General features: G+C 42.2%; 1 protein-coding gene across 1 annotated transcript; it reads left to right on the forward strand.

Annotated features, from left to right (window-relative positions):
* Window positions 1-1,081: 1,081 nt before the first annotated feature.
* Window positions 1,082-18,053, forward strand: LOC117805728 (F-box only protein 33). The gene is made up of 6 exons (XM_034674256.1): window positions 1,082-1,910; window positions 6,435-6,545; window positions 7,595-7,755; window positions 7,856-8,064; window positions 8,276-8,573; window positions 9,397-18,053. Exons 1-6 carry the CDS (start codon window positions 1,471-1,473, stop codon window positions 9,660-9,662), a joined length of 1,485 nt encoding a protein of 494 aa, XP_034530147.1. The 5' UTR covers window positions 1,082-1,470; the 3' UTR covers window positions 9,663-18,053.
* The last annotated feature ends 1,744 nt before the right edge of the window (window positions 18,054-19,797 follow it).

Below are 19,797 nucleotides of genomic sequence, written 5' to 3' on the forward strand. Positions count from 1 at the left end.
TTCAAAATATTTTATTCAATGTTTGTGTACAACATATATATTCCAATTTATTCAACAGCCCCGACCTTTATAAGCTGGATGGTAATGATATCCACAAATACTAAGTGGACTCTGTTTTCATTCTGGTTCCCAAACATTTCATCCATACAAGCAGAATACAAGTCCTCATGATTAGACTGCATCAGTGAGTGGACATACAGTGTTCAATAAGAAGACACACAGGTGATGTCTATGCCATCTGTGAGTTTCTAACTGAAGGAGTGTGTCTTGTTCAAATCAAGGCTGGGGTGTTTCTTTGTGGAGTTTGCATGTTCTCACAAACTTGAATGGGATAAATAGATGATAATGGATGGATGGATGGTTTGTTGAAAATGTAATATATTTTATTTCAAAACATTTTTATAATGATGGAGAAACTATAAAATTATATATATTGCATAGTTTCTCCATCATTTATATTGAGAGAGAGAGAGAGAGCGAGAGAGAGAGAGAGAGAGACAGACAGACAGACAGACAGACAGACAGAGAGAGAGAGAGAGACAGACAGACAGACAGACAGACAGACAGACAGAGAGAGAGACAGAGAGAGAGAGTTTTTAAGTTGAGGTTAGGACAAACACTGCATATTATAATGAAGACAGAAGTGTGTCTGATAAAATCTTGAACCCTTTACTGAACATTTTCACAATAAAGACTCAAGTTTGGTGTGATGAACCCTTGTTTTCTCCACCTTCTAATGAGAAACTGCTTTGAACCTGGTTTGAACCTGGTCTTGGTTATCAGTTAATTGGTCAATTATGAATACCATGGTTGTGCTTTTTTTCTCTTCTCTTTTCTTTCCTCTTTTTTGGAGATGGATAGGGCTAAAACATTTTCCCAGCTCATTAAAAAACAAACAATCATACAGGTATGTCCACTGTTCATATAGTGGTGGTGTGTGTGGTAAAGCACAGCCTGTGTAATATTTTTGGAGAGGGGTGTGAACCTGGTGTGAACTGAAGGGGGTGGGAAGAAAAATCCAAAATAAAGATCACGTGTGAGCTCGAAATTATACAGCTGAGAAACAGCGCCCTCTATCGGAGAGCAGCGGTATGGCAAAAATAACAGTACTTTAGGACTGAACCATTCACTTTAAAAGGAGGGGATGCAATCTTAGAGCACGGATTAATGTGAAGTGAAAACAACGCCAATGCCTTCACACGGCTGAGTAAATGAAACAGGAATAATGAATCGTATAAATAACGATAAGTCATCAACGAGTGCTCTTTGTATATATTAATGCGCATTGTTTGGTCCCCCGATGTTACACAGGAGTGGTTCGGTCCACTAGTATTGAAGGGAAAGCTGGAAACGGTTTGTTTTCAAAGAGGAGGAGAAGGAGCTGATCTCACCGCCGCAGCAACAAACTGTTGAAACGGTTGAACATTTGTTTAGTATCTGGTTGGTTTCTTCGGTTTCTCTCCGCTCGCCATGGCTCTCTGCGGGGGTGTCGGAGCCATGGCTTTACCCAGCGAGCTCATCGTCCACATATTCTCTTTTCTGTCCGACCGAGACAAGCTCCGGGCCTCGGCCGTGTGTGCTCGGTGGAGGGAGTGTCTGTTCTACCCGGCGCTGTGGACCGAGCTCAAACTGCGGATAGGTGGAGGCTGTAACGGCGGTGGGTCCTCCGGCTCCGAGGACGCCTCCAGACTGGAGTTCCTCATGCGGAAGTTCGGTTCCTTCGTGCGAGAGCTGCAGCTAGAACTCGCACCAGTGGAAGGCTACCTTAGCCCTTTAAATAACGAGTCTTCCAGGATGGACCAGCCTCCCGGACCCGAGAACGACCCGCAGCTTTCCGAGCGATGGAGAGACGCCATGGCGAACTACTTGGACCAGGTGTTATGTGTGGTCACCAGCACCCGCAACAACAGGTAATTTGTCTTTTTATTGCTACAGAGCCTCTTTGTGTGTCTGTGTTTCTTTAGTTTAAAGAACGCTGGTGTTAAACTCTCTCTATGTTGCATTTTCTCTGGATTTGTTGCGTCGCAGTAAGCTAGCAGCTAGCTTAGTTAGCTATAAACAAACCCTGACATTAGCAGTTACGTAATCAGGTCATGTCTTTGCAGGAGAGTTAGTGACATTATCTAACGCTTACTTAATAACCTGCAGAGTTAGAATGTTTATTATTACATTTGAAGTCATGAAAATATATGTAACTAATGCATATTGTGTACATTTTTGTAGTAATGCTGGTCTGCGTTTCTTTTGTTGTCTTTTCTGTTCCACACTGGGGGTCTTCATACAGCAGATACAATGCAGCATTGGTGCAGGCTACAGAAGGCTTTGTTGGTTCTGACTGGTGCTGATATCAGCACTGACAGACACATGTTCAGCGAGCTCTCTTTTGAAAGTAAACTTAAGACTTACCTTTTTAATCTAGCTTTTAATTTGGAGTAATTCATTTTAAGCCCTGGACTGCATTATTATTATTTGAATCATTGCTTTAACATGTATTTATCTATTTATTTCTTGTATTCATCTGATCTTGTTAATGCTGCCTCATTTTAAACCTTTCTTTCCACTATTACTTATTTTTTTAATTTTACTGTATTGATTTTATTTTTAAGTATTTCATTTATAATCATACCTTTTCTAATTTTACCATTGCTCTTGTTTTCTGTCTCTCTGTTATTCTGTGAAGCACTTTAGGCTGCATGTTTTGATGTATGAAAGGTGCTATATAAATAAAGTTGAGTTGAGTTAAGAAAGATGTGATTACATCCTCAAGTAAGCAACAACATACCAGAGTTATATGTTCACACAAACACTGTATATCTCAACTCAACTGTATTTATAAAGCACCTTTCATACATATAAACATGCAGCCCAAAGTGCTTCACAGAATAACAGACAGACAACAACAGCATTGGTAAAATTATAAAAGTCATGATTATAAATAAAATAAATATAAATCAAATCGAATCAATACAGTAAAATTAATAAAATAAGTAACAGTGGAAGAAAAGTTACAAAATAAGGTAGCGTTAACAAGATCAGATGAATACAATAAATAGATATATCAATAAATAATTAAATAAGATGAATAAATGTTAAAGCAATTATTAAGATAATAAAAATAATAATGCAGTCCAGGGCTAAAAATAGATTACTCCAAATTAAAAGCTAGATTAAAAAGGTAATTCTTAACTTTACTTCTAAAACCACACAGAGAGCTCGCCATTTTTATGTCCAGAGGCAGAGAGTTCCATAGCTTAGGGGCGTAAAAACAGAAAGCTGGCAACCTTTCATTCATATTTGCTCAATTAATATAATGTTCTGTGACACTTTAGTTATATTCCTGATGTACAGCAGAAGGTCCCTCTATTATACCTTCTCCTACATTCTCTACTGTTCCAATAGTGCGTTGTACAATAGAAAAAGCAGCCCCCCAAAAGCTGTGCTGGTCTTGTCTTGGTTCTGCTGAGGGGGCTAAAACCCTTTCTGTTGTTTGACTCCCTCTCAGTGTACAGTTTCTAATATGTTCCATATAGAAAAGCAGCTGTTGAGCCTCACGTGTGTCCCAGATCGATGTTACTTGCAAAGTTTTGCACATTTTTGATTTGTGTTGTATTATAAATAAAGAAAAACATGTCATATTAAGACAGACAGATTTTTTTCATACAATCAACAATGATCCTCTCCATGGGTCTGGATCATATTCAAAATGAACCAGAACGGATAACTCATTGTTTCTCTATTAGGGGTTTTGCACACTAAGAAGTGGCACATGAGCCTGCTGATGGTCTTACATTTTGTGAGGCTTAGCTCTCAGCTGATTTACAGAGAGTGGAAACAAGACATGAAGTGTACCTCGGAGGCGAGTCACTGTTCTGTGTGGCTGAACAGGTGGTTGATCTTTTTTTCCCACGATTATATCGGTGATCTTCGAGACTTACTTATCACGGGAGCTGTAACACATTTGATGTTTGATAGAGTACAGCTGTGCACACATCTGATGTAACTAACTAGCCACATTAAAAAAACCTGTATAATAAAAACATCTATGAATCAATCTTCATCACTCCATAGAAGTGGCCTACACACCATGGATGTATTGTGGCTGACACTACTGCTCCAGAGTGACCAAGAAGGATTATTAAAGAGAATTTATCTTTGAATGTTTCATCAAGACCACGATATGACCCCCCCCCAGCCAATCTTAAAGTCTTGTTTAGCAGCCACTTGCTGCATTGCAGTGAAAAACACCCCCAGGGGCAAAATAAGTCTATGCCCCATAGACTACAACTATAAAAACTATTGACAGGACAACTTTAGCTGCAGATACAGTCCATTTTGACTCTTTCTATGGAGAAGTTTTAACCAGGGAAAGTCTTGCTTCTGTTTGAGCGTAGAAAAGGTGATTTCAAAGCAGTAATGGTCATCACAAGGTAAAGTTTCTTGAGTTTAGTGAGTGAGAACTAGAAGTCAGACCCCCGACTAGGCAGTCTCAGTTTCTAGTCTAGTATCTGAGTCTTGGTAATCCATCATTTGATTGGTAATGGAAGACAGCTCTTACATGAACTCTTACTTTTTGTTTAACTACATAATTAAAGCTGGGGTTGGTAATCAGATTTAGATACACTTTTTGTTATACTGGTTAAAATGATCTTTATGTCCTGATGGTAATCAATACATAATGTGTTCTTTAAAAAAGAGCGAAGAAAAGCTGCTATCTACAGCCGGAGTAAACCTGGGAAAACACCAACCAATCGTCGTTTTTTTGGGTGCCAAAATTTTAAACCATTCAAATCCCGTCCAGCCGTTCTGCCCGCCTCCTGCGCATACATATCCCCGGCGTGTACTCCTCGTCCCCGTCCCCTGCCTCTGCTTCCCCTGACTCTACTGACTGTCCCTCTCGCTCGACCTCGGACCTGTCCCCTCTGACCCGATGAGGTGCTTTGCTCAGGGCTGTAGTCCGGATCAGAGTCTAAAAATCTCTCACCACAGGGGCTCTGACAAGCAGAAGAATGAATGACATTTAGTAACTCCTACAGAAAATGTATATGTATTGTAGCGTCCGTCCGAATGCTGTAGGGATGACGAGCCGATTCGTGAACACGTTAACTGGAGTACGTAAGAGGGAGCACATTACTCCGATCCTGGCCTCCTTCCACTGGCTACCTGCGCACTTCAGAGTCCATTTTAATATTCTGTTATTTGTTTTTAAATCTTTAAATGGTCTGGCCCCGCCTTACCTCTCTGAGCTCCTTCACCCCTACGCTCCTGCTCGGTGCCTCAGGTCAGTCGTTTTGGAGGAGCTCCGAGGGAGGAGGGGAGGGGTTAGACGGAGTCATGAGGACATGCTACATTCAAATTCATGCTAGTTTTCCGAGACTACCAACCCCAGCTTTAAAGCAAGGTCTATATATTTTTTTCATAAAACAATATATTGCAGTTTGTTGTCTTTGCACTTTTTTCAATTAAACATAGACACAGCACCCCAACTCTTACAGATTTTGTTAAGTTCAGGTATCCTGATCACTACCTTAAATTAGAACCAATGATTCTGGTCAGGTCTCAGATGAAGCCAATGCGAAGTGTTAAAAACTTCCTCGAGTGTCCACTTGATGCTGGCTGCAGAAACACCGGAAACTACATACACACTAATGGAAAAAATGAACATGTTTACAGCCTGGTACAAAAACGAGTGTAGTCTGGATAGCTAATTTCTCGATCGGCTCACACTGTACGGGGGGTGAATTTTTTCATAACGCGGCAAATTCAAAGATATTAAGTTCAAGAGTTTCCATTACGAGATTCATAGCTGACTTGATTGACAGGCGAAAACACTGTAGCTGTTGGTGATGAGGCTTAAAGCCCACCTCTTCACCTCACACTAGCTTGGTTGAGTTTAGCATTTCCAATATGACTCCCGCCGACGATTGGCTTCAAAACAGCGCTTCAGATACAGATGGGTGATAACTAACAGGTAATACGTTCATTAATTATACAATCTATGGTCAGGAAAGGTGGTGACCTAGTAATACACAGAATACCGGCTAGGCTAGTTCACAAAAACATGACGACAGCTTTTCTCAGAAATAGGAACTGATTAAAATAAACCCTTGGTCTGTCCCCTTCCTCTAAACATATTGTGTGATAGAACCAGATACACAACTTACATTAGATATGACTGACACATGTAGACAAAGGTGAGGTGTTCATCATTTTTGTATTACATATCGGTTTGTAAGGTTTGAGAGGGATGTAATCACAAGAGGAAGAACTATAACTGTGAATTTATTTTAATATATTTGCTTATACTTCTGACTGCATCTGCACAGCAAAACACACCTTCCTGTTGAGAGCTACCAGTCTATGTGCTCTAGTCCAGTAATGAATACCTTTGTTTCATTCCTAAATTTTTGACATTACCTCTCTCTCTTTCTCCTTAGAAACCTGCAGAAGCTGAGCCTCTACGGGGACACCTGTATTCTCCAGCAAGAGGGACTGTTAGACAGCTCTAACCTGCACCAGATTCACCAAGGGGACAAAAAGATTAACGAGTAAGCGCATTCACACCAATTTTAATGTCTTCTTCTGCCAGTTTTCAGATTCAGTAATGGTTCTTCCTGGATTGCTTTAATCCCTTGTGAATAAAATCCATTTAATAAAGAACTGCAACATGGTGATATCAGAAATGGACTGTCCAAAGTATGAATGGTCAAAATTTGTTGACAAATGTTGACGTCCTTTTTTGAAATTAAAAACAGATTATATTGCTAAGGGTTTCAGGAAGGGACAGAATAGAAGTTTTTAAAATTATTTTGAAGTAACCATAAAGATAAAGATGGGCCACTACAGCATCCAAAGCACAGAACTCAGCTTGTCTGCATTGAACACACTCACTGTGTGATCAGCTGACTGTCTAGCTATATTACCATAAGTTGAAATGCACACGCATGGAGACCTTTGGCTCTGTTAAGCCTAATTCTATCTCCTAATGGTTTAGGATTCATCCTTTTACCTTGTTAAAAAATGATACGGAACCAGGCCCAGATTTACATGTTGGAGCTTTAATGAGTCAGGTGAATTTCATTTCAAGTTGACCTACTTATTTTTGAAGTTATTCCATGCCTTCAAACCTTTATCAGCTGTGCTGCCCGTGGTTAACAACCTTGAGCGCCTGTAAACAGTTTCCGAAGGCTATCAGAGTGATGATAGGTTTAAGGATTTTCTCTTTCAAGTGTAAGAAGTTATCTTAAAAAGTAAACATTGCAATGTGACTATTTCCATTTGTGGAAACTTTATCAGAAAAATAAATAAAACTACAAAGATGAAATCAAACCAAGACCTGAGAAGCCCAAACCTAAGAGTAAATGTTCTGAAGAAGCATACATGAGGTAATAGCATTCCTAAAAGTGAAGCAGACATACACTACCAGCACCAATGTTAAACCTATCTCATATCCTCTGGGGTTTATATCTATGTGGATTTGAAATGCAGACGTAAACAGCTCTCATGTTTGCTTGACTTAAATCTATCCTTCAGAAAACTTTAACCATGCTGATAAAGTGAATTTCAGCTAATTCCTCTCCCCCTGTGCTCTCTATAGAATCCAGCAGTTGTTCATGGAGATGTTATCCAACAGCAGGCAGCTGCGGTGGTTGTCTTGCAGCTTCATGCTTGGTCTGGTGACTCCCTGCTCCTTAGCCTGCCTGTCAAATCCGTCAGCTGAGACCCTGAAGCACCTTAGTTTACTGGACCACCAGCTGGGTATATGTTCTTCAATTCTTCAATTAACATTAACTGGATTAAATCTGTTTTAATATTTATTAATGTTTCTAATCTTTTACTTCTCCTGAATTTCCCCAAGGCCCCCTCATCTCACCCTCAGAGCTGGATCGTCTCTCTAATCTTCATTCTCTGGCTCTGGATTTCTCTGATTTGACGTCTGAGCTTTGTGGTCTGCTGGCATCTCCACGCCGAACACCTCTACATCGCCTCTCCCTGCTGCTCAACGGTGCCGCCCTGGAGTTCAAACCATTAGAGGGGACCGCTACGGAGGATGATTGGAAGGCACTGGTAAGGCAACAGCTATCATTGTCTCTCAGACCCTTAGAGAAGAAAAATATCAGCAGCCAGCTTCTTTGTCTCTCTCATGTCAATATGGGAGGGTTTGATATGTCAATAAAACAAAAATACATAGCATGTTCTGATCTTAGAACTGCTGCCTCCTGCTTTGAGTAAGCTTTATTCTCCACACAGGTCTGTTAAGTTCTCTGTTCCTCCCTAGATCCGGGTGAGTGCCAACCTGCGAGTGTACTTGATGGCCCTGGAGGTTGATAGCTCAGAGCTCCTCAGGGTCCTAAAGCCCAGCCTTCCACTGGAGCGTCTCCATCTCGACAGTTACAGCACACTGGTGTCAGACGCTACACTGGAGCTCATCTCTCAGCAGTACAACAAAACGCTGACTCACTTCATACTCCTGAGGGATGACCCCGACTTCCCTGACCTCAGTGTGAATCGGAACGAAGATCCGTTGGTGCTCCTGGCATGGAGATGTACTCAGCTGGCTGTGCTGGTGATACACGGTGAGTTCAGCGTAATGTTGCTCTATATGCGATTTACAGTTCACACTAATCTGTGCTGGGCCGTCACAGGATGGAAATCCCAAAATGCCTCCAAGCAAAAAGCTATTGAACTCTCCGGAAGGGATTTACTGATTTTCTGTGGCGTGTCACTGTTCTCTGATAACCCCAAAAAACGGCAGCCTACAGAGGTTATTTCCCAGAGCCAGATTTAATCAGTACTGACTTTGGACTGCCACTATTATTCTAACATGGGACTTCCACCAGATCAGTGTCCAGTCCGTCTCCGATCTGCTGTGGTCCAGCTCCGTGGGACGTCTCAACACCCACCCATCTCTTTTTTTTTTTTTTTTTTTTTTTTTTGTGATAGTTAAGTTAAACCGATCTAACGATAACACAGAGGGTTCTGAAAATTAACTGGATGTTTTAATTTTGTTTTGGTGCCTGACTTCCTGTCCTGCTCCTTCTGCTCTGTGCATATTGATGCGTCGTACTCCAGCATCCGGCAAAAATGGAAATCTTGCTTATCTCAACCGTTGCGCTCCGACCTGCCTGATCAGAGACGCAGCCGGAACGCAATGGAGCGGATCCAGTGGGAGTGAACACATTGACTAGAATAGAAACCTATCAGATCCGGTGCCGTGAAGGATCAGAAACAGAAACGGACCGGACACGGATCAGGTTGAATTTGGCCGTAAGCCTCTATAAACCGTTTCTGTGATCTTTTTCAGTTTCAGAGACAACATGAGCATAACGCGTTGTCTCCTCTCCTCTCCTCTCCTCTCCTCTCCTCTCCTCTCCTCTCCTGGCACATCTCTCTCTGTAGGTTACACTGTGTGGTCCCATAACTTGGTGGCCATCTCCCGTCTGCGAGGTTCCAGTCTCCGTGTCCTCACTGTCTCTGAGGAGAGCATCGACTTCGATCCGGACCAGTCAGTGTGTATGGAGGGCGACCCAGTCCACAACCTTGTCAAGGAGGTGTCTCTCGGGCTGGGACGTGTCTGGCACCCTTGCCTGGATTCCAGCCTGGTTTTATCTGAACCAACCCAGCACTTCCATCGCGAGCTGCAGGCCTTCAGCATGGGCATGTAGACAGGGATGGCGCATCCAATGCATCTCTGCTTCAAGTGTGTCAAGACCAGGCCAGATCAACCATGTCCAGGTCAGCTCAGAAACAAGACCAAAAGCATTAGTGAGAAACCTGAACTGGATCTTACAACAATCCATGAATTACATTTCCGTGAACTGACGTGAGCTTAGTGTTTTTATTTTAATTTAACTCTGTCTGTGTTTTTCTCACAGGGGTTTTAGCACACAATCAAGTCCAACCACTCAAAATGATTCCCTTTCTTTGCTTTGCCTTTTGATTCGCTAGTCAGCCATATTTAACCTTTTATGTTTCGAGTATTCAATTATAACTTGATATGCTAGTGAAAATGGTGAAACTTCTATAGTTCTAAGTCAAACCCATCTGTGATAACTGACCACAGAAAACACTTTGGTCATGGCCCTTTTAATTATGTCTGCTTAAATGGGCTACTCTGCTGCTTGCAATGCTGCCCTGTCTGATATGGCCTTGTCTGGTCTGGTCTGGTCTGGTCTTGATCTAGTATTCAGAGCTTGATGTCTCTGCTTCACCTTAACAACCTCCAGAGCCTCTCTATGATTCGTTTCTTCTTTTTCTTTTCATTTGAAAGTTTCCTAATCTCTTCCTGCTCTGTGTATGATCTTGTTTTTCCTGTGTGGTGGTTCCCTTGCCTGTATAGGCTTTGTGTGTATTTAAATACAAATATATTATTATCCTGCTCACAGCTAGATCAGGGCAGGTAGGCGGGTTGAGTGATGGACCTGTGGGTTGGGGATGTGTGCTCTGACACAAGCGACTAGCTTTAGTTGTGAAAGCATTATTACTATTTTTTTATTTTGCTCTGTGTCGTTCTGTTTGCTTCACTCTGGCAACACTTTTCCTTTGTAAACTAACGATCAATCCTTTCCTGGTTGACAAAACTTCAGCTTCTTCTAATGTTGCGTTGAAGGAGCACTTTTGTGCATTTGTCTGCTAGTTTGAGAGCCTTGTGAGCAGGGTCAGAATCTGATGAGGCGTGAGTTATTTACAATAGCAGCCTTGTCAGGGCTTCAGATTTATGATCATTGTAAAGTGTGTGCGGCGTTTCCAAGCCAAATGGTTTTATTTAAGGATAACAAGCACCTTACCGATGGTGTTATGGAGAATTTTGTTACATGCTTGCAGCCAACACACTTCTCACAGAGCTCACTTTGCAGTAAACCTCACTAGTAGATAAAGTTTCTTCCGACTGACAGTCAAAGTCAAACTGAACCTCTCGTAACAGTATCATTGCATTTTGATTTGTAGTGAGCAGGTTGGAAATCTGCATTTATTTTTTCTATTGTCAGGATGAATATAGCTGTCTTTGCTTTAGTCTAGAGGTCAACACTTTTCAGCAATGGTCTCAGAGTCCCTTCGTATAACAGTTAAGTCATCAAGTCAAAGAAAAGAACAGGGGCGAGTGCATTATAATATGAAGGGCTCTGACATTAGAAATTCATCTGTGTGTTATTTCAAGAGAAAACCGGTTTTGATTCCAGGAGTCATCTCTAACTATTTCAAAAATCGTGGAATGGCCATGTTAAAACAAAACCAGTTGTGGGCGCAGATTCTGCCAGCAGTGTTGAAGGCAGGAGCGAGTTCCTCTCAGCTCTGGGGTAAAACATTTCATGATTAAGAACAGGGAAAAGAGGAGGATGAACTGAATGTAACTTAAGTCTCATTCTCAGTTGGCCAGTCCATTTTTCCTTTTTATATTGAAGGCTTACTGTATAGCTATATTTGCCACAGAAAACTGGCAGAAGCATATCTTGCCATAACAGTCACAGCTGCTGATATACGTGTTATGACATTGTGGGTTCCACTGCCAGCGAGGACTGGTTCTATTTTCAATAGGTGGCACCTACTGCACAACAAGGTTTTAGGTCACGTGGCGTATTTCTGCGGTGAATTCTTTCTCTGTCAGTCTCAGGTAGGCTTTGAACATCACTCTGACCAGGACAGTGGCGGTGATGATTTTGAGTAGGTTGTGTGAAACAATCAGTGTGAGTCGTATTGTTGTTGTTTTTTCCTCTTGAGTCACAGTTGCCTTTGAAACAGCCCTTGTTTTGAGGATACAGTTCTTGTTATTGTTGTTGTGAATGATGTTGTTTGTCTTGCCATCTGATTAAGCCTCCACCTTGGTTTGGGGGGGTGGGGTCAGCAAACCTTATCATACATTTGTTTTTAAAGATTAAGGTTGATAATGACTTGAGAGTGTTAAGAGTGGCAAAACCAATCTGCTTGTTGCACATGTTTAAAATCTTTGGGAGATGTTGGGAGCGCTGGAGCGGGGAAAAAAATCAATGCTGGTAATGGAGCTTAACCTGCTGGGCCCAATAAATGTCTGAACTGAATGTAGTCCACTATCTGAGGTGAAATGTCCTGCACAGTGAATTCTGTCTGGCTTAGAAACCGGCCAATCCCTCTTAATGAAGGCCTCACTTTGATTGGATCCTAGTTGCATTTATTGCCCAACATTTAAGAGAACAACTTTACCCAAATTGCTGAAGGAATGTCTCTGACCTTGTGTTGTTGAGTCTCTCTGGAAGTACATGTTCAGGACCCAAGCCAGCATTACCAACCAAATAGTTCTTAAGACCTTATGGTGAGTGCGACATGGGCCAGGTGTGGCAGCTTTGACAGCATCCTGTTAAAGCCTTGGTTTACAAAGTAACCTGCAATGGACTGAAATGGAACCAGAGGTGTTTGACAGCATGGGTTCAGAATGACTTGGTCTTTGGTTGTGTTCCAGAAGTTTGCTCCTCTTGATGGTTTAGCCTGGATAATCTAGTCCTTGGTCCATATCTCAGGATAAATGCACTTTGGCACCAGGAGTTTCTTTCTAAGGCTGTCTGTGGCTGTATACGGGACTGTGCACTCAGAGGGGACGGCAATACCAACAGAACACATCCAGACCAAAATGAGTCGGCTTTTATCTTACCTTTCTCCCCCCTCCCCCTTTTCATCTCCTTTTTTTTAAGCGCTCGGCTTTGCTTCTTTGTGCGAGAATACGATGTTACAGGTGTGTACCATCAGTTAGAATCACCTGATATGGAGAGAAACTTTACAGCGGTTCATAAGAGAATGTAACCTCAAAGCTGAGCAAGCATATTTTTACAAACACAGATTTTAATACACTGATTTTACAAACTCCTCGCTCACAGTTTATTTGTGCTTCCTCTACCACTTCCTGTTTTCTCATTATGGGCTCCAGCGCTGAATTCTCTGAGCGCTTCAACCGTGTGTGCTCAGCATAAAAAAAAGAGAGGCTGCGGTTTCTCTCCAAGTTCAGCTAGAGTGATATTATATTCACATTTAATTATATTATTCCCCTTTTTTCTCCATTACAGTGACAAAAGTCCCCTTCCTATATGTGTCAGTATGAAAAAGCGTTGTTTTTATGTTCTGTGAGAAATATAATCGTGTTTCCTTTTTCCATTTCGGCAACAAAACCATCAAGAGAAAGATTGACAACGTGTTCCAGAGTGCAGACAAGAACCATGTTCTTTATTCTAGCCTTTGTTTCTTTACTAAAGCTCGTCAAAGTCTTAGTGAAGATAGTTGAGGAAGAAGTTTGACAGATAAGACAAAGTTCTGCCAGTGAGGCCATGCTGGCACTAGAAAACTGTGTTGATAACAATGATCACCATATGGCATATAGCACGATATCAGAGGAATAATGACCTAGCCCTGATCCCTTTGTGTCAACACCAATTGAGCCATCTTGTGCCTGAAAGCTTCGGAAGTCTCACTGCTTTTCAGACCTCTGCTCTCCCGAGTTATTAGCCTTGTGTTGTCCGTAGCCGTTGCCGTGATTGTTGGTTTACTCTTTAGGAAGGCAGCATCAGAAGTTCCAGAAGCTTCAGCACATTTTTCAGCACACACACACTTTTTAATTTCTCTTTGAGCGTGCCTGTATCTTCTGTACAAGTTTCATGTTAGCTGTCAAAAATATATATCCAGTAGAAATTAATAAGATAGTGTGAATGTGTGTGCAAACAAGATCTCTGCAGTTCAGCCATCATATATTTTCTGAATGCGTGTGTGTGTGTGTATTTGAAGGGGCGGTGGGTGGGTGGGGGGGCTTGCTCATGTTCAGCAGTGTCGTCTTATAATCCTACTGCAGCAGGAAACAGGAACTGAAATCGTTCGTTCTCAGGGTACAATCGGAGGGAAAGTTACAATAGCTCAGGCCTCAAGCTCACTCCTATGAGTGTAAGGAGTCACTGGATCTGTTCTCCTCCCTCGATGTGTTTATAAGCTGCCAAAGACCACAGTGGAACAAACTGAACCCAGACACAAGTCTATCTGAAGTGCCCATGTACGCACACACTGGCAGGAGGCTGGTCCAGTGTTCTCTCCTACTCCACACCTCCTTACTTTTCTCTTCTCTTAACTCTCCACTCTTGGTTTCTTCCATTCTTCTGAGGACTCTGTTTTTTGTGCTCCCTTTGTGACACTGAGGACCACACTGTGCTGGAGCAGCTCAAAACATCAACATCTTTGTTCTGTGCCCGATGTGAGGCCAGAGTTGTGTAAGCGGTTGTTGTTCAGAAATGCACGATTTCTAACAGGCTGTATCGTGTGTGTTTCACAGAGACACAGAAATGATATCTAAGGAGGAGAAGCAGCCTTGTTACACAACTCGTAAAATGTGGTTTAAGCCCTCGCAGCAAACGGCAAAAGGCCACTCTAGCCCAGTGCAGTGTGCTCCTGCAGTGTGACAGAGGCTTCAGCAGGGAGCCAGTTCGACAGGAACATATTCCTCCTTCTTCTTTCTCTTCCTTTCATCACCTGTTTCACTGTGAGGAGTGAATGAATGTACAACTTAAAGAGGAGGAGGACGAGGAGTTCAAACTCAGAACACACAGTCAGGGACTAAACACTCCCACAGATGCTTCCAGAAGCTATTTTGTGACAGATCGTAGCTTCCCAGTGAGGTCAGTGTGCCTGATCTGACATGTTGTATTCGAAGCCTGCGGCCGAGGTCAGACATAACGGGAGGTGTTTTTGTCCCGGGCTTTTGAGCTCAAGAGAGATCGACTGCTAGAGAACAGGACATTCCACATGGGGGTCGCTCAGGCTGTCTGATTCAAACCGTTTACTACCAAGCGTCTGCATGAAAATTGGACTCAATATAAATATATACTATATTTTTTTTACTTTGGATGAGTCAGTCAATCGTTGAAGGGATCAGGAATGCAGCTAGCGTTGACGAGTCACACCGGATTACCAGCTGGTCTGCAGAGTGGAGGTGTGATACCATTTTAGAGGTGCTAGTTAAAGTGTGTCACCGCGACGGAGGTCGACCGTGTTTCAAACGATCGTTTCAACTTTCGCTTTTCTTTGATTTTTTTAAGCATGCTGAGGCCGTTTCGGAGGGGGGGTAGTGTCTGGTTACACTAGAGGCCACAAGTAAACCAACTTACACTGACTGTGCTATGTATAAGGTCAAACTACTCTCAGTATGAAATCAGTTGGATTCAACCTCTCTCAATCTCACAGGTTGAAGATCATCTCAGTGCAACGACAGGAAGTGAGTCTGCAGTCACAATACACGCACAAATATACAAGTCACAGTACATGATCGCGGAGGGAAACACAGGGGCAACTAAAGTCTGGCTTGTTTGTATTCTACATGAAGACAGATGTTTGTGTATGATGACACCACGCTGTGTATACAGAGAGACTAAGTGACACACAGCTAGCAGAGCCTTACTTTATACGAGTTCAGCCATGACAGTGAACGCTCTGCAGGGAGGATGTGGTGTCAGTGTTACATAACCTGTAATAACTTCACAACGATGTGATGCAGCCAGTTCAGTTTGCCCTTTGACCTGTCATATGTTACCTTTTATGTTTTTTTTGTGCACTTTTTACACATTCATGGAGAAATCCTGGAAGACAGCAGGACCAGGGCCTCTGTGGCCTGATGAACTGAATTCACAGAGCTGGCCTCTTATGTGGTCTTTCTGAGACAGTTGGCTTTGACAGCTTATCGGACTGTTGTGATCGCAGAACTGTAGATGTGCAAACAAATGACGGAGTTCAACACCTCTTTGCTAATTGCCAATACTAATACCATTGACATGAACTGAATGGCGAGTGTGTTATTTTAGTACCAAAGCAGCAGACTGTGTCAGATCTGCATCAGTCTGAACACAGGCTCAGAGCCATAGGCAGGTAGACTCTCATATCCACTTTGATATCTGCTCAGACTCAAGGCCATCTCCAGAGTTTTAAAGTCATCTCTCAGGATGTTAGCATCGTTAAAAAGCTGCAGTGAAACAAAGTCTGATGGTTCTGGGCCTTTAACCTTCCTTAACGAGTTTTAGGGAAGTCTCGTGTTTCTGAAGGGATCACCATGAAGAGACAGGGTTTCCTCATCACAATGTGACATTTTAAACACTTCCTGTTTGTTTTATTTTGTATCTTAATGCTAAGACCATAGACTACTACCAGAACATGCAAGACTCTGAATAGGCACACACAGGGCTGGACTCGTGCATCAACGTGAAGAGTTTGATTTAACATCCTGATTTATATCACGTCTGTTACTTGGGGAAATACACTGGAGGTGCAGAAACACTGGTATGAAAATCAATCCTGTGTAACAGATATAGATGATGTGCATGAGGCTCCATATAATCTCAGTGAAGGGGAGGTTCACACAGAGCAGGGCCTTTGGTGTTAACTCCACCAAGAGCTTCACAGAAGGTTTGGATTCTCCAGGTTTTCATTTCAGCCACAGCTGGCACTGAATCGGTCCGGTTTGATCTCACTATGGCGGGGATACGAGGGTTACTATTGTGTTCGTGCTATATTATATTTCAGCAGAAGAAACAGCAAAATGGCGCTAATTGCATGACCTGGCCAAACTCTGTCGGTACCTTTTGAGTGTTGGTGTAGCGCCTCGCTATATCAAGGACCTGATAGATATTCATGCTCAGTGTCAGCCAACTATCTTCATTTAGGTCTCATAGACTGTGGCTCTTATGTTTCTGGCTGCGAGACAAAGTCTGTCTTGTCAAGTCTGGAGAGCCAAACCTCCTAATTAGCCAGGCAGGCAGGCCTGCTGCCCAGTCCAGCCTCACAACTATGCAAGAAGAATGCATATAATCCACCCTTTCTTTTTTTTTTTCCTGTTTTTATATTTCCTTTTTCTCGCTGCCACGCAGTAGAAATGAAGTCGTAAACTAATAAGAACTTGCAATGACAATACTTGGCCTTATGATGATTTCTGAATATCATTTTGTTTTAAGATCTTTTGATTCTGGTAAGCCAGCCAAGCAACAGCAGCGGTGACGGCAGGCTCACTCTTGGTCTCTGTGAGACTGGCTAGACGGCCCCTAGTTTTATCGTGGTACGAATGTTGTGCATTTGTTTAAAATCAGGACAGTTTGCAATAACAGCAGTCTTACTCGTGGCCACAAAGGGGCACAAGCAGTGCTGACAGCGCCCGGCTGCGTCTTTAGAAAACCATAGAAGAAGAGATATAAGATATATAAATAGATATATAAACTCACACAGTGCATACTTGTAAAGGTATCAACAAATGCATTTCCGTGGTATACTCTTATGCAACACATGTCCGGGTTCAATTTATGAACATGAAGTATATTATAGAATCACAGACTTTGTAAATCAGAAGCTATGTTGTTGTGTGTTTTCTGCGAAAATGGTTTTACCATCCTTAATGTTGAATATTCTGAGCGTTATGTTCCTGTGTGACTGTGTTTGTTAAAGTGAGCACATAGCAGTGGGTTTTACCTTCTTCCTGTAAGCAAGGAACCAGACGGAACCAAAAACACAGCTGGACCAGGTTTCACGTAACAGGGAGATATTTTAAATACAGCACATTTCACGGGTATCTTAAAACCAAGCTTTTACAAATGTAGTCTCTAACTTGACTTCATTCTTTCTGCGTTATTTAAATACCTCTGGATGGATTCAGATACATCCACTGTAACATTTTAAAACCCAGATAACAAACAGGTTGACTGATGACCGGCCTTTACCAGCAGAGAAACGTTTCCACCCTACACGCCCTCCTGTCGTCCGTCTAACAAAGCTTTGGTTAATAACTGACTGAAATTTTATCCAACCCTCACTTGAAACTCCTCCAGCTGTTTCTTTGGTTCAGTCTGCGGGGAACGAGTCCTCTCCAGCCGAGGGGACAGATTTTATTAGAGAACAGTGTTGATCCGTGGTTCTGTTGATGAGAAAATGGAGGAAATGTTACAAAGCTCCATGTACAACCTCCTGATTGACGGATAGCGTACACTTTAGGGGTCAACCTTCTGAATGCTGATTTGAATTAATGTTGAATGAATGCCTCTCTTCTTTTAGTCAGTGAATAAAAGCATTAAAAAGTCTATTGTCTCCTTTATTTTGTCTTTTCTCTCTCGCATGTGTTCAACCTCAGCAGCATTCCACCTAAACACTGACAAGACCAGAAGTTTGGGGTTGAAATGGTCTTGTTAAAGTCATTTTCTCTTCTTAAAGCACCGTCATTTACAAACAGAATAAACTATGATCAACATCTCTAAACTTCAGGAGCCCTAACTTTTACTGATTCAGATTTCCTGAGATTACGAGTTAATCATAGTTTTTTTTTCTTGAGATGTCGACTTCACCTCAGATAATCACAACTTGTTCTCGCACCAGCCTGCTGCTGTGTTTATCAGCAGAAGCTTATTCTGTTAGAACAAGAAAACAAATCCAAAACAAATTAATCCAATACGACGGGTAAACCAGCTTTGTTGTGAGGTACAATTAAATAAACAAGCTGTGAACTCAAGTAAATGATAAAAATGAACTTGTTAAAACAGGAAAACTGGGTCGAGATCACAAAATAAGTCAAGATGTTGAGAAAACAGCAGAACAAAGTAAATACAGCTGTGGGGACTACAGGAGAAAAGTTTTATTGATGAGCAGAGATGGGAGATTAAGATACTAAAAGGCTGAAACAAACCCAACAAAGTGTTCCTTCTACTTGAATATTCAAACAGGAGATACTAGGATATGTCAGCCCATTTTTTACAATGTATGAATTTCTCATTCTGAATGCATCTTACAAGTGATGCTCCTACATTTTGATTACTTTTAAATGAAACCAAGTTTTATGTTCATTCCAACACAGGGCTGGACATCCTGAAAGCTATCCCCGGTGTTCCTGTATGGATGAAGCTAACATGACATCACCTATAAACCTGGGAACTGGCATTTTAAAGCCACAAGTTCCACACTACGAGTGTTTCTGTCTTTGGTATACTTACTTGAATAAAGCAAGTAATGAAGAAGAGTCACAGGTTTTCAAATGCAGTCACCCAGCCTGCACCTGTAACAAATTGGCATCAGCTGCTGTTTAACTATGAGCTGTAGAGTGTCTTTCCCAAGACTTGTAATGAAAACTAAAATCAGAGTCCATGAAAAATGTACTTACAAAGCTAAGAGGGCTTGTGAGACTGTGCCCACGTCTCCTGCTGAAGAAGGCGCAGCAGGTTACATAAGAGAATCTGCCTCCTCATCATTATGGCCCGCCATCTTTTCTGCAGGGCGAGCCAACAAAATCCTGACCCATTTCATCTGGTTACCACAACTAAAACAACATATAGACGTTCCTCGACTGGAGGAACTTTACCCCGGAACTACGTGCATTTCGACCGGTGGACCCAGGTTATAAATTTAGTTCAGGGGTAGATAATCTCCCCCCTAAAAAGCCCCTGCTAAGGCTTGTGTTTTCAAAGACCCCGGGCTTTCAGGGGGCAAGGCCTGCAGGCTGCACGTTTCTGATTGGTCCGTCATTTGTAGCGTTTTCATTGGAACTGCCATGTTTAAAACACTGCAAGTCATGCTGCAGTGTTTACTTTTTACTCTTCTTTCGAAGAGAAGAGGACCTATGACCGGTGGAGCGACGAGGAGGTGCAGGCCTTGCTCCAGTGTACGCCGAGGAGGAGATCCAGTGGGACTTGTGTACGGCTGTACGAAACGACAAAGTATACACGAATATTTCTGCAAGACTCGCAGAGATAGACATCATGCACACTGGGAAGCAGGTCCGCGAAAAGCTGAAAAAACTGATGAGCATCACACACGCTAACAAGCCAGGTATAAAGA

The sequence above is a fragment of the Notolabrus celidotus genome, chromosome 22 (assembly GCF_009762535.1).
Source record: "Notolabrus celidotus isolate fNotCel1 chromosome 22, fNotCel1.pri, whole genome shotgun sequence".
Taxonomy (NCBI): domain Eukaryota; kingdom Metazoa; phylum Chordata; class Actinopteri; order Labriformes; family Labridae; genus Notolabrus; species Notolabrus celidotus.

Coding starts and splice junctions, on each gene's coding strand:
- LOC117805728 (XM_034674256.1), top strand. CDS start 1,471: ATGGCTCTCTGCGGGGGTGTCGGAGCCATGGCTTTACCCAGCGAGCTC. Junction 6,546..7,594: donor GGGGACAAAAAGATTAACGA/GTAAGCGCATTC, acceptor TGCTCTCTATAG/AATCCAGCAGTTGTTCATGG. Junction 8,574..9,396: donor GGCTGTGCTGGTGATACACG/GTGAGTTCAGCG, acceptor CTCTCTCTGTAG/GTTACACTGTGTGGTCCCAT.